This window comes from Poromitra crassiceps (assembly GCF_964638095.1).
Source record: "Poromitra crassiceps genome assembly, chromosome: 9".
Taxonomy (NCBI): Eukaryota; Metazoa; Chordata; class Actinopteri; order Beryciformes; family Melamphaidae; genus Poromitra; species Poromitra crassiceps.
The window spans coordinates 42856512-42879823 of NC_139630.1; the positions used below are offsets into that span (position 1 = coordinate 42856512).

At 41.2% G+C, this 23312-nt stretch overlaps 2 protein-coding genes across 2 annotated transcripts; both read right to left on the minus strand.

The window, feature by feature from the left end:
• Positions 1–460: 460 nt before the first annotated feature.
• rars2 (arginyl-tRNA synthetase 2, mitochondrial) lies at positions 461–16814 on the minus strand. The gene is made up of 20 exons (XM_083643322.1): positions 16676–16814; positions 16426–16499; positions 16183–16285; positions 15334–15417; positions 15133–15230; positions 14978–15033; positions 14598–14681; positions 13020–13096; positions 9052–9210; positions 8791–8897; positions 7272–7367; positions 5918–5978; positions 4877–4953; positions 2877–3001; positions 2660–2727; positions 2412–2521; positions 1778–1873; positions 1599–1673; positions 1432–1495; positions 461–593 (listed from the first exon to the last, which is right to left on the minus strand). Exons 1-20 carry the CDS (start codon positions 16709–16711, stop codon positions 507–509), a joined length of 1737 nt encoding a protein of 578 aa, XP_083499448.1. The 5' UTR covers positions 16712–16814; the 3' UTR covers positions 461–506.
• Positions 16815–17584: 770 nt separating this feature from the next.
• Positions 17585–22218, minus strand: akirin2 (akirin 2). The gene is made up of 5 exons (XM_083643240.1): positions 21735–22218; positions 20896–21030; positions 18738–18887; positions 18569–18640; positions 17585–18189 (listed from the first exon to the last, which is right to left on the minus strand). Exons 1-5 carry the CDS (start codon positions 21913–21915, stop codon positions 18179–18181), a joined length of 549 nt encoding a protein of 182 aa, XP_083499366.1. The 5' UTR covers positions 21916–22218; the 3' UTR covers positions 17585–18178.
• Positions 22219–23312: the final 1094 nt, after the last annotated feature.

Consider the following 23312-nt stretch of genomic DNA (forward strand, 5'->3'; position numbering starts at 1 on the left):
AAAACTTTCAATATACAACATGACTGTTTCAACGCTATATTTAATATATGAATTGAAGTATTGTGGGTGTTTTACTGACATTGAGCTTGAATATCATGTGTTTTGCTGTTTTTTCAAAATTGTAATTTGATTTCAGGGTAATTTGATTTTCAAAATAACTTCCATAGTTGTGGTTTCAAAGTACAGACGGTGACATGAACAGTTGAACCTGTTGAAGTGACAGCCTTCCTCAGTGGACTGCTCTATATTTCTGTCAGCGATGCTTCAACAATGAATGTGTAGTATTTACCTTGATGTCAACCGTTTCCTCATTCCCATCTCAACAGAAATAACTTCTGTGAGGGACTGGGTTCAATCAAAGGAGATGTTTTTAAAATATGTAGGGTCTTTATTTACAGCAAAATTAACAGTACGGCATCAACAGCCATGAAATGACATTGTTAAAATAATACAAGACTTTGAGAGGATTGACATTCGATCAGCTGGTGTGATGCCCAGGATCCTCATCACATTGCATGAACTGGTGTGATGCCCAGGATCCTCATCCCACTGGCCAGGACTGAACAGGCTCCACTGAACAGCCGTAACCTTGCCTGTTGATTTTCAACAAATTGTTATGAAATTTGTGAAATGAAATCTTTAAAACTAATATTTAAATTTTGCAGATGAAAGCATTTTATTTTACAATTTGTGAACAATTATCTTCCGATGTTGGCAGGCTCCAGGAATCTGAAACGACCGGTATGCCTTAATCCTGTGCCAAGCCATGCCCATGACCTAGTTAGGGCCCAACTAGTTCATGGGTGTGGATTGGTAGTTGTCATACCTTGGCATGGAGTAATTCAGAAAAATAAAGTAAACTAACAAAATAATTTAGCACTAATGTACTTCAATAGTATACTTATGTTACTTTCTATGCAGATTGATCATCTTTCTTTTCCATATTTTTATGCTGCAGGCTATTGAGAGAATAGGCACGAGCTTGTAAATCACATGATGAAACAAAACAATTATATGGGTGTTTTACCAAACGTAAAGATTAAAATACATTATACATTAAAATACAAATCTATCTTCGAACGAGTGATGAGATTAACCCACCTAATGCTCATGCAGTAAAGGTAAATCATCAAGATAATTTGTCTTGGCGCCTCGTCACGGAGGACACAAATCACCAGACAAAAGCTATCATTATAAATGACTAACAAAGACCGCATACAGCATCAGCCCAGTTGCAATTTCAATAGGGCTGAACGATAGTTCAAGTATAGTAATTACTAGGGTATTGCCCCCTTCGGGGCTGAAACCCTCGCCCACAGCTCAGCTGCTGCGTGGTCTCGCCTGCTCTATTGGCATGTGCAGCGCACAATTGCCCTGATGACATCACTGTCACTGATGATGGCAGTGGTATTCCTGCTGTTTGGTCTTTACCTGCGCTACATCCGGAGGGCTTCCTTTCACCGGCAGCTCCCTGTGTGCTGAGGCAACCAGGTGGCTGCAACACAGAGGGGAGAAACATCTCCGTCATGTAAACAAACATCAAGGAAGTGCCAGATGCCGTGAGCAATTACACAGATTCCAAACATTCTATCGCTCACCACAGCTTCATCAAGAAGTTGACGAGATGTTTAGGCTGCAGATCCTGGGCGGACTGGTACAATGACTCATCATAGCTACAGTATAAGCACACATCAGGTATCATATATTTAGACAACTGGTTCTGTCAATGTCTCGAATTCCACACTCTGACATCATGAAAGGGATCAACTGGGCTTACCGCAGGAGGTGCTGCAGAATGATGACGCTTCTTTGCTCCAGTAGAAGTGATGGATCTAACACACCTGCTGTGACATCTCCATTCTTCCATATCAAACTGTAATAACAACAACAGCACAGCTCTGGTATGAATGACTTGAAGTCATTACGCCATCTTACTGCTTCACTATTCTTTCCAACAAAAGCTGCTTTACACTGTCACTCAAGTCTCTTGAAAGGAGACGGTCACTTTTTGCACTGTGAATGTAGGATTATTAACGAGCTCTAACTCATTTGTGTACTACTATTTACTGTGTAGTACTACTATATCTTAGAACAGGTAGTGTTGGTTGACATGAACAAATCAGCGATTCTCATTCATGTGCCATCAGCATGACCCAGCAGTATGGAAGTTTTCATTCCAAAGACACTAAACCAGCCGATGTCACTGACAGCACCTTCAACCGTGTGAGTGGAGGAAACTAGTAGGTGAAATTAACTTGTGTGGTGTTTGTCTTTCAAGTTGCGTAGCATTACCGCAAATATAAAACGGATCTGCTTTGGAATTAGGGGTTCACATAAAAATCAAGTACTGTACTAGAATTCCCATTTCATTTATATATTCTGTGTTTATCCGGAAGTTGGTGATGACCGACCTGCGGAGGCGAGCGTGTGTGTACTGGAGGAAGACCCCCGTGTCACCCTGAGCTTGCAGCATCCTGTCCCAGTCAAATTTATAATCTGACAGCAGGGGACCTTTGAAGTCCTGCAACCAATAAAGGAAAGGGACAACGTGATGACAGGGCTCTTTCAAACAGAAACCACATCAAGCCTGTTTTTACAGCCGGCTGATTATACCAGGAAATGTCAATTCCAGTCATGTTTGAACTCTGTATCAACTCACCTGAACTATCAGCGCGCTGATTCCCACTTTCTCTGCCGTGTCCTCTGGGTTGTCCATGTCCTTTGTTGCTGTGGGTGTCATATAAAGAGAGAGAGAGCATTGGTGTCATATAAAGAGAGAGAGAGCATTGTGTCATATAAAGAGAGAGAGAGCATTGGCACATTGTTAAATTAGCCGACAATTATGACAAAGCCTCATTCCCAATGACTGCCTTTACTCTTGGCCTGGCTCATGTTGTGCAGCATCCTGGCCCGCGCCTCGTCCAGCACGTCCTCCAGGAACACCACCTCTCCGCTCCGCGTCTTCATGCCGCGCACCAGGCCGAACGACACGTGCTGGCACCTGCAGTCAGCAGAGACACTCAGCATCAGACTACAGGCATCTCAATGCCAAGGCAAGCAGAGACACTCAGCATCAGACTACAGGCTTCTCAATGGCAAAGCAAGCAGAGACACTCAGCATCACGGCGGGTTCACACATGCGCCTAGAGCGACGCTTTAAGCAACGCATAAAATTTAGGCGTCCTTGTTAACAGATGAGAGCGTTCACACAGACCGCTGCCATGCTGCGCTGAAGCCACGCTCTCGCTGCGCCTATGCTGCGCTGCATTTATCGTTTAGGCGTCTGTTCTATTTTTCAGTGTCTAGGCACGCTGAACTGTCAAGCTATGCAGGAAGTGAGCAACAAGAATGGCAAAGAGCGTCCTGTTTATCTTCACAATTGAACCAATTTCAAATTAAAATATTATTAATCACATTGTTGGCTGTTGTTTCTGACGGACTTGGGCCATATTTTCTACCGAGTTTGCCCAAAAGGGAGGGTGGAGCGCGAATTAACGAGTGCAAAGTAGGAGAGCTGTCCTTCATGTGTTTCTCCATATTAACGTCTTTTCTGTCAGATGTATATATACCCCCCCTGTCTCAATGCATGTATCACTCATGGTGTTGACTCATAGTCACTTCTTTTGTAGGGTATTTTTTTTATATAAATATTCTAAAACTGCATGTCGAAGTTAAATAGGCTAAAGATTGTTTCCACTCAACGTTTAATTAACTTGCATTATAGCCAATTTCAATACTTGTATACAAACAAGGCATCATGGGAATATGTGTTTTTCTCCAGTACACTGTCACAAGTCGAAAGCCACACCCACTCCATTGTGCTATAGCCTATGTCAGCGCAAATTCATTCACATGATTACCCGAGGGAAAATAACAATTACAGCCGGCCAGGAAATAGACAGACATCGTCACTTGCACATTACAATAAAAAAGAGGTTTATATTACTCACCATGCTATAAATCAGATCTGAAAAGTGTAAAAAACCACTGCTCATGTGATCAGCGTAGCGCAGAGCGGGGCTTCAGTGTGGCGTACTGTGTGAACGCAAATAGGCGCCTAGCGTGCATGAAGCGATGCCTATATGCGTAGGCGTAGCTAAAGCGTCGCTCTAGGCGTATGTGTGAACCTGCCGTCAGACTACAGGCATCTCAATGGCAAAGCAAGCAGAGACACTGCATCAGACTACAGGCATCTCAATGGCAAAGCAAGGCAGGTTAATTTGTATAGCACACTTCATACACAGAGGCAATTCAAAGTGCTTTACATAAAACGGGTCAAAAGAAAAGAGCATTGAGAGAAAAAAAAAGTGTTACAAGGTAAAACATAAGATCCAAAAGGTCACATGCTAAATAATTATTAGCATTTATATTTATATTCATTAGGATTTATATTCTAACTTCGTGAGTGAATTCATATGCATATTTTCTCAATAATTATATCTTCTTGTCTAAACGCACTTTTCGCCAATACCGGCTGCTCTTGATCAAATTATGCCTATCAGACATCACTGTCATTATCAGACCTCACTGTCACTTGCAGACATGGCTAGTATTCCCAATACTGCCTGCTCTTAGTCAGACAAACGTATCCGATCACTGCCCCTTGCAGGTGCGCTTTGTATTGTCCGGTCAATTAAGAGTGACGTTTATAATTGAGATGGCTGTGTTTGGAGGAGCTGCTACTTATTATCGTGTAACTAAATCAAAGATGTTAGTTTTTATTTGGGTTACATTCGTGCATGTGTGTGTGTGTGTGTGTACTTTCTAGGGAATTATAGTGAAAATAAATTACTCCTTTTTTGCTGGGGACCCCCTGCTGAGACCCCCTCACAACACCCCCCACTTTGAGAACCACTGTTGTGGGGTTAGGGTTTACCTCTCAGCCCAAGAATGTCCCATAGCCAGCAGGATCTGGAACAACTGCTGGAAGTGATTCTCTTGACTTTTGTCTGTCTTGAAAAAAGAAAAGAAAAAAAGAAACAACTGCTCTGAAATGAATTGCAAAAATGCAACAGTAAAACAATATGTTTGAGTTAAAGAGAAAATTGGATTAAAGGAATTCAACAGTCAACTGACAGTTTTTACATTTCAAGCCACAAAGACATAACATTTGAAGTCACAACTTCCTTCCATCATGGCGCATTCAGGCAAACATAAGAGTTGATGCTCACTAAACTTGAATTTTGTTCTCAGGTAACTTCTACACTCATGGGGCGTCTCAGTGGCTCACCTGGTAGAGGCCGTGCCACTAAGGCTTAGTCCTTCACGTGGCCGACCTGGGTTCCAATCCGACCCGTCGTCCTTTGCCACATGTCATCCCCTCTCGCTCCCCAACTTTCCTGCCTATCTACTGTCCTATCCAATCAATCTTGAAAGTTAAAAAAAAAAAAAAAGTTCTACACTCACACTTATACTGTGCACATGGAAAGGTGGGTAGCAGTGTTCACATGCATCCCAGATTCCCAATCCAAACTGTGCATTTTCAGATGATGTGGGTCAGCAACAACGTAAACATCTATTTTGTATTGTTATTTTATTTTGCCCATGATTAGCCATGATGTTTTAACATTCTGCATTTTCTGCTGTCTGCAAAGTGTAAGAATGAATAAGCTTTTGTAATGCAAACAGTCAAAGATCAGAAGCAACACTATTGCGTTAGCTGCACACTCAGTGTCTGGATGGCCCACTGCTAACTAGAACACCATTTAAAAATGATGTCTACAATTCAAACTCCATTAGTTCATCAGCACTTATGATGTGAAGTTTTCAACTCTTTTACGAGTTAGTAGTTGACATTCTGCATGCATGTGTTTCATGTATCTGGAAGATGCCCCAACTGTTCCATCGTGGCTTTAAAGCAAAACAATTAAATCTCTGAAAAGGTGAATGCAGAGACTTAGTACACCAGTATCCTTACCACATAAATCATCTCATCAAAATGGTACTTTTCTTCTCTGTCTATGGCTGCAGCAATATCCCTGTAATACACAAATACACAAATAATACACAAATACAAATAGGCTTCCTTAAGCTCTTTGAGGTATGTTGTTACCCAATCAGCAGCGATGTGTATATAAACCCTGTCGTTTAAGAGGCACTGCGCACAGTGGATCCAACGCTTGCATAATGCAGGGTGTTCAGCATAGCACCATTTCCGTTGAAATAAACGTGTTGCTACATGTTGTCTGGGCTGAACTCAACCCAGATCACCAGTTTAAGACAACCACAGTCACACTTTATTTGAATTTTCACTAACAAAATTCAATCACCTTTACATGACATAGTACTACTACTACTACTACTACTGACCTGGTGATATAGAGAGGTGTCATCACTGACCTTTACATGACATACTACTACTACTACTACTGACCTGGTGATATAGAGAGGTGTCATCATCACTGACCTTTACATGACATACTACTACTACTACTACTGACCTGGTGATATAGAGAGGTGTCATCACTGACCTTTACATGACATACTACTACTACTACTACTGACCTGGTGATATAGAGAGGTGTCATCATTGACCTTTACATGACATACTACTACTACTACTACTACTACTACTGACCTGGTGATATAGAGAGGTGTCATCATTGACCTTTACATGACATACTACTACTACTACTACTGACCTGGTGATATAGAGAGGTGCCATCATTGACCTTTACATGACATACTACTACTACTACTACTACTACTGACCTGGTGATATAGACAGGTGTCATCATTGACCTTTACATGACATACTACTACTACTACTACTACTACTACTACTGACCTGGTGATATAGAGAGGTGCCATCATTGACCTTTACATGACATACTACTACTGACCTGGTGATATAGATAGGTGCCATCATTGACCTTTACATGACATACTACTACTACTACTACTGACCTGGTGATATAGAGAGAGGTGTCATCACTGACCTTTACATGACATACTACTACTACTACTACTGACCTGGTGATATAGAGAGGTGTCATCACTGACCTTTACATGACATACTACTACTGACCTGGTGATATAGAGAGAGGTGCCATCACTGACCTTTACATGACATACTACTACTACTACTACTGACCTGGTGATATAGAGAGGTGCCATCACTGACCTTTACATGACATACTACTACTGACCTGGTGATATAGAGAGAGGTGCCATCATTGACCTTTACATGACATACTACTACTACTACTACTGACCTGGTGATATAGAGAGAGGTGTCATCACTGACCTTTACATGACATACTACTACTGACCTGGTGATATACAGAGAGGTGCCATCACTGCGGAGCACTGTGGAGAGGCTGCTCATGTCTCCAGCAGGGGAGAGATCCACAACACCAGTTCCCTTCCTGTCAACACATCAGTCTCCAATTAAATGAAATGACAGACCAGGGGTGGGGCCGGTCCAATCAAATCCAATACAGCTCTGGAAAAAAATGAAGAGACCACTGCAAAATGATCAGTTTCTCTGGTTTTACTATTCATAGGTATCTGTTTGAGTAAAAGTATATCTATTTTTTATTATATAAACTACTGACAACATGGATCCAAATTTAAAAATAAATATATTGTCATTCAGAGTATTTGCAGAAAATGACAACTGGTCAAAATAGCAAGAGTTCAGAAATCTGATATGGTGGAATAACCCTGATTTTCAATTCCACCTTTCATGTGTCTTGGAATGCTGCCCACCAGTCTTTTATATTGCTGTCGGGTGACTTTACGACACTCCTGGGACAAAAACGCAGGCAGCTCGGCTAGTTTGATGGCTTGTCACCAGCCATCTTCCTCGTAATTACCCCTCTTTACCCCCCGCTCTCTTTGTTTGCTGGCTTCTACCCAGCCATTCATCACATCATCACCCCAGCTGCACGTTGCCATTGTTTTGTATGTCACTTAAGAATGGAGAAGAATGAGGTGTGCCTGTCACAGGCACACCTCATTCTTCCTAATGCTGATTTAAGAAACATTTGGATTGGTCTCTTAATTTTTTTTCCAGAGCTGTATATCCATCACAACTGCAATGACAGAGCCAAGTTATTCCTGTAGATTGAATAATTTTGAATTGAATAAAATCAAGTCACTAAGCTGACAGATTTGAGGGACCTCATTTTACACAATGTAAACAATTTAAAGGGTTCCCACTCTTTTTACTCACTTTTGTGTGTTTTTCCATACTTTCTAAGAGCAGAACTGTCCAGATCTTTCTCTATAGGCTGTGCACCTATGTATGTAGGAATCCTGTGAATAAACTGTGTGGAATGCTAGCTAATCCTACATCCTCTCAAAATGGGGTTACCGTACTTTAGTACACAGAGGGAATATCTGCGCTTCAGCTGACGAACCTTGCAAAGCCGGTGCCTCTCAGAACAGGGACTGATCACAGATGAAGGATGAGTGGGAGTCAGACTGGGTCGGTCTAATACCGCGTTCTTGACAACTTGGACCGCCAGTCCAACTCCCACTAGTCCACTAGTACTGTATACAAAGTACAAAGGTACAATAAATCATCCAGCAACATAATGTTGCATTTTTTTTTTTTACAATCTACAAACATAAATAAACGTCAACTTGAAACTATGTTTCAACTACCACACAGCCTATAATATATATATATATATATATATATATATATATATATATATATACCGTATATATATATATATTATTCAAATTGACAACCGATCCGTGACGTTTTTTCCCATCTATCTACCGGTCCTTGGCACAAAAAAGGTTGGGAACCCCTGGATTAACGGCTGTTACACAACATACTCAGTGGTTTTCAACAGGCCTCGTCTCTGTAGCTGCTGAACCACCTCCTGGGCTTGGTCTTGGTGAAATGACTCTCCGGAGTAAATGTCAAAGTGGACACCTAACCGCTGAAAGATTGAAATTTTACAAAATGAACACCAGATTCAATAATGATGCAGTCCCCCATCACAAGATCAGATTTCAGGGTTCACTTAACTTTTGAACATGACATGGCATGTGGGGCATTCCTCACAGCAAGTGCTGCCAGTCTGTTGGCTGTACCTGGTAAACCTGTTGATACTCTGTCACTGTGATCTCCCTGAACTGATGCCAGAGTGACATGGCCTGGACATCACGCTGCTCCAGCTGTCTAAAGAAGTGTCTGGCAGCCTGCCCAATTTCCTCGTTCTGCTCTGCTGCTCTGTTCACTTCAACATAGACCTGGCAGACACAAACATGTTGTTTTATACACCACGTTTCCTCAGGGGAAATTAGTAGGTCATTTCTTTCTAATATACGTGCCTTGCAGCATGTCGTCACATGGGATGCCTTGCAGCATGTCGTCACATGGGATGCCTTGCAGCATGTCGTCACATGGGATGCCTTGCAGCATGTCGTCACATGGGATGCCTTGCTGCATGACGTCACATGGGATGCCTTGCTGCATGACGTCACATGGGATGCCTTGCTGCATGTCGTCACATGGGATGCCTTGCTGCATGACGTCACATGGGATGTCTTGCTGCATGACGTCACATGGGATGCCTTGCTGCATGACGTCACATGGGTTCCGCTCACAGAATGTCGGCCATCTTGTAACACAACTTTTTAGTACCCGTTTAAGTCTGTTCAAACCATGCCCTCTTTGAACTCCATCTTTCTATTCTTTATACTATGTACTACAAACTAACTCCATTCAAACTTTTAACTTATAGTAACTCATAGTACTTTATCACTTTAATTCAGCTTTTTGATATCTTTTGTACTTTTTGAGAAACCGCAGTTTAAGTTTTATACTTTCTTTTAACCTTTATAATGGGAGTCTATGGAGCCAGCTTAGAGTGTGTGATGTGTTTTGAATTCGGGCCCCAAGATGACAAGATGGAATCCGTGTGATATCATGCTGCAAGGCACTTTTCATACACAACATGCAGCTCAAAGTGCTTTACATTAATAGAAGGCTGATAAAAAACAAATTAAAAGATAGCGCAAAGCAAAATGCATTGAATTAAAAGAATCAAATCAAGTAAAATAGAAAGATAAAATAACACAACAAATACTCCCACTTTTAGAAGCACATTGTGAGTGAACTGTCTTTCTTGGATTATGGAGATGTTGTGTATATGCATGCCTCATCAACTGTTCTGAAGATGCTGTGTATCACAGCGCCCTGCGCTTCATAACGGGCGATTGTTTTCTTACTCACCATTGAATTTTGTATGAAAAAGTGTGCTGGCCCTCTCTGACCGCTAGAAGAAAGCAACACTGTCTCTTATTTATTTACAAAGCCCTGGTCGGACAGCTTCCACTGTATCTGTCTTCACTTCTTACTCACATTACCAGTTCCTGTACACGCTCAAGGTCTCACGCCTCAGGCTTTCCAATTCCACGTGTGAGATCTGAACAAGGAAAGGAATGGAATGGAATAGGCTCCAGGACACTCTAAAGCTGGAGCAATTGATCCCTTTGGACTCGTTTAAAGTACCGGTACTCCTCAGAGCACTCTACACAAGGAATGCACGTTTTAGCTGAATTGTTATCATCTGTTCTTATTGCTCTCATCTTGTCTGTCTGAAAACCCTTGTATGTTGCTTGTAACAGGGCGCTCTTGCAAATGAGAGCTTGCTCTCAAGAGCCTTCCCTGTATAAATAAAGGCAAAATAACACAATAAAAAGTAAAGAAAGGCCAAAGGTTAGTGCTCACCAAGAATCTCTCTTTGCACACTAAAAACCAGGCCAGGTGTTATGGATTCAGATAGCCACATCAAATTAATAACACAATCAAAAAGCTCAACTCTTATCTTAAAAATATAGCAAGAATTAATGGATGCATGTCCAAACAAGACTTTGAAAAGCTCTTTCATTACTTCTATTAGGTTCGACTATAGTAATTTTTGGGGGGTCTAGCAAAAAAAAAGGTCTCAGGCAGCTACAGAGTTCCAACTAAGAAAGCTTAACACATTACAGCAGTTCTCAGTTATCTGCACTAGCTTCCAGTTTGTCAAATCATTGAAATTAAAATACTATTAGTCGTCTACAAACCACTCTGCTTCAGGACCAAAATAGATCTCTGACGAAGATCTTACCATATGAAGCCTGGAGACCTGGACGGGTCTGCCAACTATCCCCACAGTTCAAACTAAGCACCACTCAGCAGGTGAGGCAGCATTTAGTTATGCTAGAGCTGGAGCAAACGACCAGAACTCAGAACCGCCCCGACTTTCAAAACTAGGCGTTTAGATTCTGCACTGCCTATGCAAGTTTGTCTTCTCTTTTTATGCATTCATTCTCTTTTCTTATACACTTTAATATTAGGGATGGGCATTTCTAGCAAAAACACTATTCGAAATTCGCTGGCCAAATTCGAATTTAATTCGAATTTCGAAAATAAATAAAAAAAAATAAAAAAATAAAAATAAAAAAATAAAAAAAATTTTTTTACATTTTTAATTTTTTTTACATTGACATTTTCGAAAATAAAAAACAGTTTTGACAATCATGAGTGGTTGTGGTTCATTAAATATTTAGTAGGCTCAGGTCTGAGTGCCAAAGGGGTGCCAAAGTCACCCCCTCTCCCTCTTCATGGGATTTCATCCGCCATTCATTTTTCCATAAACCTTGCTTAAAATGCTTATAGCGATTTGACTATACCGGTACTTAGAATCAGGGGAGACAATGCAACATTTCACTCAAAAAAAAAAAAAAAAAAAAAAAAAAAAAAAAAATTCGAATTTCGAATTTCAATAATAAAAGTCGACCTTGATAATAACAACGATTATTCGAAAATTCGAAATTCGATGCCCATCCCTATTTAATATCTCTTTTTATTCTTTTTTTTTTAAATCGTATCCTGTATTTCTTATCTAATATGTATTTTACCTGGTGTCAAGCACTTGCCTTTCTTAAATATTAGCAGAATACTCATCCAGTGTAGCCTCCATGCAGAACGGTGGAGGCTGTGCAGCCATTACGCAGCATCGCAAGTTCAGCCATTAATTGGCCCTAATTACCGAATTGCTCTTTACACTTCCTGAAAGATTCAGCGCCAGCACACGTAAAATGGCATAGCTGTGGCCTAACAATTTGCTCACACACACACACACACACACACACACACACACACACACACACACACACACACACACAGACATTCTTATTATAGGATGCTATTAGGGGTGTCACGATACACTCAGTTCACGATACGATACGTATCACGATACTGGGTTCACGATAACGATACGATACGATACGATTTTAACAATATTTTTTTTAACTTGAATAATGACAATATATGACTGGAAAAGTAGTATTTTATTTGAAATGCACAAATACAAAACATGCTGTTGTGGGAAATTGTTATTACAATAACAACTAGAAAAAACATGAGATTGGAGATAAGGCTTATCTTGAAATAGAATGAGTTACACCGTCACTTAGATTTACTTTGAACTAAAAGGTTTCTCAGCAGTATAAATTCTCATTATGCATCTTCAGTTTTTCTTCAAACTCAAACAACAAGACTTTTCTTCTATCTAATCTAAAATCTATTTTTTATGCATCTTCAGTTTTTCCTGTCAAGTAAACAGTTTTGCCAGAAACTCAATTGAATGGTTTCTCTCCTGTATAACTTCTCATGTGTCTCTTCAGAGACTTGTTCAACTGAACTACTTTCCACACATTGAACTTCAACGAACAAAGACGTTTCTTAGTCTATTTTTTTGCGATATGAGATTTCATCTCAACGATACATATCGTGACGTTTTACTATCGCGAAATTTCGTGGGACGATATATTGTGACACCCCTAGATGCTATATAAACTTGCCTCACCTTGAATGGACAAGATAAAGATGCATTGTAAAGGCACGCCCATGCATAGTCAACTTGCCAAACAGGTCTGAATACATATACGTGGCTCAATCTGTTGGCATGCACAGTCAACTTGCCAAACAGGTCTGAATACATATACGTAGCTCAATCTGTTGGCAGGGTCAGCGGTTCAATTTCTTCCTCCAAACTATGCCAACTCACATCGAATAAATGCTGTAAGGGATTCAACTGGAGTTTCTCTTGACAACCAAACCGGTCAAAGCCGACCCCCAGTAAACCTGAAAACCAAGTCAACAAAAGAGATAGTCAGAAAGATAGATTCCTCAAAGAAAACAAAGACTTGCGTAAAACCAGAGGAGGCTCTGGGATATGTTCATGGATGTATTCAAGTCATCATGGGGAGGGGGGGGGTTTCTTCCTGGTTTTACTTCCTGACCATGCGGCCTAAGGCGAAGTGCACATGTGTGCCATGACGTATTCGATGACGTCTCCCACCCCTCCCACCCATGGATGTATTAAAAGAAGAAAATATACCCGTATACGGCTCTTAGTGGCTTCTGAAGAAAAAATGCCCAATAAAAAAGTATTTGATAATTAAAAGTTGTTTTATACTTTGAGTGACACCCGGAAAAAATTCCCCTGGGTTTAACACATTGAATGCCAGCCATGTTTTCATTCCTGTAGGTAAGTTGTGCCAGGGGTGTTTTTGACGATTCTGGCTCATTTTAGAACAGCCGAGGATTCTTTTCTGTTAAGAATTCATGAACACCAATCATCTAAAAATAACTAATAGAATGTGTGCTTTCTCTGTCTAAAAGAGTTAGTTTGCAGAGTTAGTAGTTATGTAGATATTAGCCGTTGAGTACAGCATGGTTTCAGCGTCTGGAAATTTATTCAGAGATAAATGGCTTTTTGTGAAACAGTCACTTTAACCATTCATTTTTGGCATCAGTAAGACCGTCAGACATTCTAAACAATAGTTTTGAACAGTAATTTCCTCCATAACAACAGGAAACACCCCTCTCATTCAAACTCCTCCCTCCGTGTGTCTTCTCCTCCTTCCTCCTAACAGCGGGCGTGTCAGAAGCGCGTTGTGCTGCCTGCCTGTCTGTCTGCGTGCCTGCCTGCCTGCTTGCCTGCGTGCGGGGACGAGTCTGAAATGGATTACTGTAAAATCGCCAAGCCATTTCCTTGAATGGCTTGCTCCCGCGGTGTGTGTGTGTGTGTGTGTGTGTGTGTGTGTGTGTGTGTGTGTGTGTTCGCGCGTTGCTCCGCGGCTCTGGGGGGGAGGGGATCTCTGTCCGTTCTGTGTGTGTGTCTCCGGGCTCCTGACTGTAAAATCGCCAAGCCATTTCCGCGGGAGGCGGCTGTACGGGTCCCGTGGCTGTGGCTTCTCTCTGTATCTGTCGCCACTTAGTGGTCGGTAAAATAGATTACACACATGCTCTTGCTCCAAATAGTTATCTCGAAGATGTAAAAGGGGTTGATTGATGTCCCACCGTCAAAAAAAAAAAATGTTTATGTAAGACGAGTTAGCTCGTCCTTGGCACTTAAGCGCTGGATTATGTAAGACGAGTTAGGTCGTCTCTGGCACTTAATGTGTTAATAGCTGCCAGGGTCCCCATGCAAGTGGATGGGAATTTTCCTTTCTGGGCTGCATGGCGTCACGTGACTTGCAATACAGAGCTTCGCCACCATGTTCAAAAGGCTTCACAGCCCAGCGCTATTCCTAGGGGCTTGGATATTTTGCACAATAGCATGTTTGTATTATTCACTCACCAAACTGCATGCCCCAATCTCCGAGGTAGTTCATTCGGATAACATTGTTTCCGAGGGCCTGCTTAAGGTTAGCAATGAAGTTACCTGGAAACAGAGTTGATATACAACAGTGAAGTGAGAGCAGAAGCCTTGGGGGGAATTTACTATAAATTTAAAATGTAAACTGGAAATGTATTTCACATAATCATAGTATAAACGGCAAACATCTTTAGAAATTGGATGTAAAAAAATTATCGAGGAAGTTGAACAGTTTAAAATGTTTTTAAGACATTCTACCTCCTGAATTGAAAGTGAACCGGGCCCAATCCTTGGAAGCAGCATCTAATTATAACATATTGCGCCCTCTGCTGGTAAATAAATTAACTTGAAGAAAAACTCACCAATAATTGTAGAGCGCAAGTGTCCAGCATGGAATTTTTTGGCAATATTTGGAGAACTGCAACACAAAACAGTAACTCTAATCTGTCCTACATCGTTAAGTGTAGGACTGTGCATGTAGTTTAAAACAAGATACACAAATACTTCAAATACATACCTAAACTCCACCAATGTAGTTCCTTTCTTCACACTATTAAAAAGTTCACTGTTTAGCCCAAATCTGTTATCCTCCTTTGCAAATGGCTCCAGCATTTTCTAGAACAGAAGTAATCAGCGTAAAAGCAGCATACTGGTTATAACAGCAGAAGTCACGAGGCTACTCAAGTCTGTTGTTTTCACCGCAAGGAAGATGACAAACCTCTACAAGAAGTTTGCGATGAACTCTAAAGTAAATGACACCACGTCCAGCAGATATCTCCTCCACCACGCTGTCCTGCTTCAACTAAGCAGGGGGGAAAAGATTGTGAATGAAATGCAAGGAGGCGCATTCCCCTGGATCAAATACTACAAGCACTCATGTCCTATATATTTCAGGATTAAACCAAGAGATCGATAACATCTCTATTCATAAAGTTACCACTTAAATACTGATGCAAATAGACCCAATATAGATTACATTTAGATTTTAAACTGTCTCCATAAGTCCATATGTGGGTTAGTTCAATCGTTTTCCCTCTTGGGTGTGTTTACACTTGTGGTTCACTGCAGGTGTACAGATGTGCCACTAAAAAAAACCCAATAAGGATCTTTCATCAACTTTAGGATTTTAATTCCTTGTGAGCTCAAAGTTATGTTATGGTAGAACATGAACATGCCAGTTTAACTGGTGTTTGCTACTGTCTTTATGATGGAGCTGAACAATAATTAAATATTATCGTTTATTGTCTTTCAGTGGAATCATATCCTGATGATATGACAATATTTTAATATCGTGACACATTTCTAAAATGATGACAAGCAAATTTACTTTGAAACTGATCAAATGAGGTATGGTAGGAATATTATTAGAAAATGTCAGTTTTGTTTGACATCAATCCTAACATTACCATTCGGTTCAATAAGATAAACATTAATTTGGTTATTTAACATGGTTTTGCATACATGAATCATATATCGTGAGATATATTGATATCGAGAAAAATCCTCATTACTATCATGATATTGATTTCAACCATTATGGTCCGCCTGAGTTTATGATGGATCTAACCTCATTGGCTAAGGCTTCTGTCTGCAGCTGAAGGTCTCCATTAGATGGTAAAATCCCTTCTGTTCGCAGTGTGTTGACTGACAGTCTGAAGTCAGCAGACTCCCTGAGAAGAAGAAGGTGAGGGACCTTTTGAGAAACTGGTGGGAGGTCATACCCAAATACTGTAGGTCTCACTCTCAGACACACAGACACACACACACACACACACACACACACACACACACACACACACACACACTTAACTGTTTCTTAAAAACTGGAACTGCTGAGAGAGCTGGTATGAGGGCATCCTCAGACTGTTGCAATGTCCTGCCCAGCTGTAGACACAAAAACACAGATGGAAGAGAGTTAAATCCAGATATGACCTTACTAACGACGATATACAATGCTAATAGATTATAGCTGATCAGTCTAGCACTTTGAGACCCTCCTGCTTGTTTGAGTGTCTCCAGGCAGGGTCAAGGCATTTCACGTTAGCTTTTTGTTTAATTACCTTCGCTGCAATACTTCTTCTAAAGAAACAAGCCATGTGCTTGAAGGCGCGTAGACACGATGCACGCCAAATATAAACTTGGTGAATAAAGTCAAACAGTAACGTTCATGCTGCAATGTGGATGAATAAATCCTTTCACGTTGACATTAGAGTAGACTTCCTCATTAGGCGGCGCTTCCTCTCTGGCCATCCAATCAAAGCGCTCCATCTGGTGACGTCACCGCCTAGAATGGGGTCCGTTTGATTATTTGCTCCTTTGCTCCTGGTGCACACCATGGATGTATTAAAAGAACGGTGCACCCACACCACTCACTACGTACAGTAAATTACATTGCCAATCCAATCCATTGCAGCGGACAGGGTGTTAAGTGAGTGTCAAGGCAAGTTTCATTATAGAGACACAATTCAAAGTGTTTTATACAATAAAAGATAAACAAATAAGTAATTAATGCGAGTTAGAAATAAATACTTTTCAGAGTAAATATATGAAACACATGACCTGTCAGAATGTAGCTGGTCTACTGTACTTAGTTCATAAAAATCATTAGAATCATAACTCATTCTAAAGCTGAGTCATACGTAATGATAAAGATTTTAAAGGCCCATTTGTTTGTTTTTTACTTTTCCAGTAGTTTCAGACACCCTGAAATGTGGAATATGAATATCCCCCCATACGTCTGACATGGATGATAAGTCATGGATGTTATCTTATGCTATGTGTAGCATTTAGCATTCATATGTTAGCATCCTAGTGTGGTTTTGCAAAGCATACCCTTTCCCAAAACATAGCAATAAGTTTGTGTTTGGCTCTTCCAGGTGAAGCATGGTCTCTCAAATCACCAACGTTACACCACTTGCTACTGTATTAACTGAATTCAACCCAGAGACATTTGAGTGTAAACACTTTATTCGTTAAGTTTTTCTTGAACCAAAGCCCCGTTACACCTATAGCAAATAAAATTAAGAACTTTTGGTACAAGGAACAAAAGCAGAAAAAAAAGTTTAAAATACAGTGTACAAATACCAGTAATTGCCAGTACAGTTTAAAACATCGCTGAAAAAAGCCAAGATGCCTGTTCCTGAAGTCCAGTCTAAAGGCTGCCTTGGTTTGTCTGCTCATGGGTGACCAATCCCTTTTTCAAAATGTACATGTAGAGTAGCTATACAACTTAGTAACACCTCCTCTACAAAATAACCAAATCTGACCAAAAATGGCAAAGTGTGTGGTGGCAGTTGGCCTCGTAAAAGGCATCAGAAGCCAAATAAATGTTGACACGGCAGTTTAAGAGGCCACTGACAGCCACAGAGGGCCTCGAACATGGGGACAGCCCTCCTAACACTACAGGTAGTTGCAACAGCAAACGTGGATGCCACCGACTGATGCCTGAGGCAGTGTGTCCACAGAGAGGCGATATGGCACAGGTAGGAGAAAAGTCCAAGTCCAACTAGACGCACTGAGTCCCTGGAGCAGCAAACGCTATTCCTCAGATCACATGGTCCCACTCAGGAAACATCTGTGGAGGGAGAGGGGGGAGACACACACATGATATATCTTAAAAAATACACTTTAGGGGAGCTTTAACAGTGTTAACATTTTTAACAATAGGCTTCTGTAAAGAAATTCATGATACTTAAATAATGAATAAAAGTGCATGAGTAACTTGTAAATTTAGCCAAATATTTATACATTTCCTTTTTTCCATATAGGCGTTGGCAAACAATGACATTGTAAAAACCTAAATGTATATAAAAAATTATATAAAAACAGTCTCTGGATGTAGATTGTTAGGTGTCAATTGGTTACAAAAGGCAAAAAGTTAGAGATGCAATCTCTCTAGAGGCCATCAAACACCCACAAAAATATACTTGTTTAGGAAGACAATGAATACTCACAGCTAGCAGGCTGCTCTCCAAACCTTCGCATTAGTTGATCATGAGTGAACTTGACGAACGCATCATATTGCTCTGTGGGAAGGAGGAGAAGAAGATTTATTAGCGCTCCAAGTGGAGAGGATTCACGGCTCCAGTGTGAACTCTCTTCTATACAGATTTAAAAGCATACCTGCAAGTTTGGCCGTCAATATCTCATCATACTCCTCACGTATCTTCTCCTCTCTCTCTTTCAGTAGTCTCTCGCAGATCATGCCCACCTGTCTCAGGGAAAATAACGGCTGCTCTTTTCTGGTGGGAGACGAGGCACCGGCCGACGTTCCTGTAAGGAGAATGACCGTGTCAGGTGGTCATCATTTATATTATATTAGAAGATGACTTTAGATACTGCAACAGCATTATAACTAGGGCTGCCGTGATTATGTCATCAACAATGTCAACCAAAACAAACAAGAAGAAGAAAAAAAGGTAATTAGCCCTTCCCATTCTCTCACTTTTCCTTTGTGTTTTGCAAATGGCTGATGTTTGCAGGTCTGTGGACAATGACCCATAGAGCAAGCCTTGACAAAATGACTAAAGAAGCCTTCAGCAACATGTGGGAACGCTTATAGTAATGCGTGTGTAAGATGGATTTGGGTTACTACAACAGCACACCAGGCTTGCTAAGCCTGTGTGAAGCTGGGCAGAAAGGAGAGCAGGAGGACACCCGTCATATTGACAGACAGATGTTGGAACGTTGTCATAAAAAGTGCCAAAATGAAAACAAAGGCACGCTAGTATAGCCGCGTTTTTTAGGTGCTGAAGTGAAGGTGGGATTGGGAGGCATGAGTGATTGGAGTGACTCGCGAGTCAAACTATGTTGACATTTGTAATGAATAATCTGAGCAAAATATCTAATTCATGTGTTGACAGCCGCTACAATTAGAAAATCACTGTATTCCCCTGTGTGCTGTGTAAATCACTGCACTACTACCCGGACGAGCACACACTGTATTCCCCTGTGTGTGCTGTGTAAATCACTGCACCACTACCCGGACGAGCACACACTGTATTCCCCTGTGTGCTGTGTAAATCACTGCACTACTACCCGGACGAGCACACACTGGAGTGGATTCCCCTGTGTGCTGCGTAAATCACTGCACTACTACCCAGACGAGCACACACTGTATCCCCCTGTGTGCTGTGTAAATCACTGCACCACTACCCGGACGAGCACACACTGGATCCCCCTGTGTGCTGTGTAAATCACTGCACCACTACCCGGACGAGCACACACTGTAGTCCCCTGTGTGCTGTGTAAATCACTGCACCACTACCCGGACGAGCACACACTGTAGTCCCCTGTGTGCTGTGTAAATCACTGCACTACTACCCGGACGAGCACACACTGTATTCCCCTGTATGCTGTGTAAATCACTGCACCACTACCCGGACGAGCACACACTGTATTCCCCTGTGTGCTGCGTAAATCACTGCACCACTACCCGGACGAGCACACAGTGTATTCCCCTGTGTGCTGTGTAAATCACTGCACCACTACCCGGACGAGCACACACTGTATTCCCCTGTGTGCTGCGTAAATCACTGCACCACTACCCGGACGAGCACACAGTGTATTCCCGTGTGCTGTGTAAATCACTGCACCACTACCCGGATGAGCACACACTGTATTCCCCTGTGTGCTGTGTAAATCACTGCACCACTACCCGGACGAGCACACAGTGTATTCCCCTGTGTGCTGTGTAAAGAGCACATACTGTAACTCCACTAAGCACTGGATCCAATCTGTTAAATCAGTTGGTGTCATGTTTGGCTGGAATGAAAAGCTGCCTTCTCTTGGCCCTCCATGACACATGAATGCATATCATTTTCCTATAAGTGCTAGTACAGTGGTTCTCAAACTTTTTTGGCTTCAGTACCCCCTTTCCCTGATTTTTGAATCCAAGTACCCCCCTTTACCCGACTACAACATTTTGCTTAGAAGACTGCAAGATAAAACTATAGCATATTATGCAATGAATTAATGATAACCCACCTTTTGAAGAATATAACATTACAAAATAAGAAATAGAGTGAAAGAGTTGCAATTATTGCCTACTGAGCAGATTTATTTTAACGTTTTATTCATTTTCATGATTTATTCTTACATTTTCCCACTTTCTCCTTTCTCTCTAGTACCCCCTGTAGTAGCTCCATGTACCCCTAGGGGTACGTGCACCCCAGTTTGGGAACCACTGTGCTAGGAGATACAGGGGAACGATTTTCAAGATACTGCATTTAAAAACAAAGAAAGTCACATTTCTTTGAACAGCTCTCTGTAGCTACAGTACCTGCTAGGGCAGATCCACTGGGAGCGTTTTGCAGGTCCACAGGACAACAGCCTTCTGCCTGCTGCAAAGTACTGTCCAGGTGTCTTCGTTTCTGCAACCGCTTATACTCCTGTTTGATGTTGTGTAGAATTTCCTCTGAAACACAATCAAGTTAATTGTTGTTAATTGTTGTTTTAAAATTATATTTTGTATTTGTATTTTATGCCTTGATTCTTGCTGCTTGTTTTAACCATGTCTGTACGGTGTCCTTGAGAGCCTTGAAAGGCCCCATAAATAAAATGCATTCATATTATTATTATTCATATTAAGTTAAACATTGGGTGCATTACTAACAGACAACTGTACACAGCCCATACACTTTTGGCAGTGACTGCATGGATTGTCACCCCAAACTCCCCGCAAACCTGAACAATGTTGCCTTGCTCATCGGCAAACATGGTAGGTGTAAAATCATAAAACTACCTTGATTTTACACCTTTTATGAATGGCTATGAGTCACTCTACAATTTGGAAAGCATCAAAACAAGACAGCATTTATGCCAGTGATATTGAAACTTTTAGAAATAGTTTGTTATACCATAATTGTATTCTATCAACAAACACCGTGGAAGGCGGTGTGTAAACAAATTGACAAAGTTGCATTGCATAGTAAATCACTTATACCGAATTTACAAGTGGACATAACAAATCTTACATACATCATGTTATAGGTATGTTTACATAAGGAAGGTTTGGCGTGACGTTTTCTCCACACGTTACATTGCTCCTCGAACTCAGAGCGGTTGATCCTCTCGGGGTTTCAAAACACTCAACAGGTGGTTGATGTAAATGCGACCTACCTGTGGTGAGTCTGGACGACACCTCTCCAAACGGCGAGGGCTCCATGCGCAGATACTTCTGTGGTGAGGAGCTGGACGACACTGCAGACATGACCGGGGCGCACCTCCTCCTCTTGGGGGAATTCGGGCTCATGAGTGGGTCAAAGTCCATAGTCCTTTTCAGAGTAGCTCCGCAAGCCATTATGTTAGAAGGTAACTAAAAAGCTAAAAATGAAAAATATAAAGTTGACGTTTCTTTGGCGGTGTCACTGACCTGGGCCCCGGTCTGGCAGCTAGCTAGCTATGTCGGGCAGCAGCGATTCCGGCTTTAGACAAATACCGATTTTTCTGGCCTCTCGTTGCTTTCTGCCACCCAATCTTGTAGAGCTTTAATGGCCGAATGCGACTTGTAATAAACTGAAAGAAAACATTCGGGTTAAATATCGTATGGACTCAGATGATTACAGATTTCGCTCTACTAATTAAGAGTAGTAGTCCTTTGGGCTCAGCTCGATCAGCTCCTTTATTCCTTACAGTTGTTCGCTATTGCGCATGCGCAAGAAAGCGATCTCGTGTTGGTACTTGTAGTTTTCCTTCCCTATCGCACCCATCATTAGACAAGCTTGAAAACAACATTTCCCATAAAGCAACACGTATCTCTTTTCAAATGTGTTTTGGTTTGAAAAAAAGAAGCAAAGTTTCACTTCCATAAAGTAGCCTACTTTTATTTAATAATTAATATGGTGAGATGATGACATAAATAAAATGGAATATCAACACGGAAGAAGAGGATGACATAGACAATGGCTCAAAATCATTAAAGAGAAAACAATAACATCATAGTATTTTATCTGTATTTTTAAAAGGAGAAAAATAAGCACTACCAGAGCATTAATCAATAGATTATCAGAAAAAGAAAATCCATGAGGAATAGGTTCTCATATAAATAATGAGAGTAATCAATCATCATCAATGATATTTTTCTGTTATTGACCCATAGCAACGTGTCTACACTGCAGGATGAAAGCTCTCCATTTTGAAGAACAGCATTGGTGCATCCATAAAACATCAGAAACTCACACTGGCTGCACACTTCAAACATCTATAAGACTGTTGATCCATAAAGGATATGGTCCGTCCGTCAGTGTGGAGAGGCCTACGATGATAGCAGAGGCTCTGGGTAAAATCAGATATTTAGACACAAGAAAAATCAGAGGACATACAATATTTCCCATTGGTGTCAGTTTGTGGATGAACAGCTATCTTTATAGAGATAGATGCTAACCTGGGCATTGTACTACTATGTACCAGTGATGACCTGTTCCCATGCAGCTAAAAAAAGCAGAGTTGAGCCATATATCTAATACAGTGGTTCTCAATGTTTTTACACCAAGTACCACTTCAAAAATGATCACCATATGAAGTAGCCCGTGTACCACCAGTGGTACTCGCACCACAGGTTGAGAACCACTGATCTAATGCATACCGTTGAGATGAGTGTTAAGTTTATGCAATCAGCTGTTGCCGAGAGCTCCTGACTTCCAATATGGCTGCCACGGATGGATTAGGTCACCTGATAGCCCTCAATTTCATTGTACT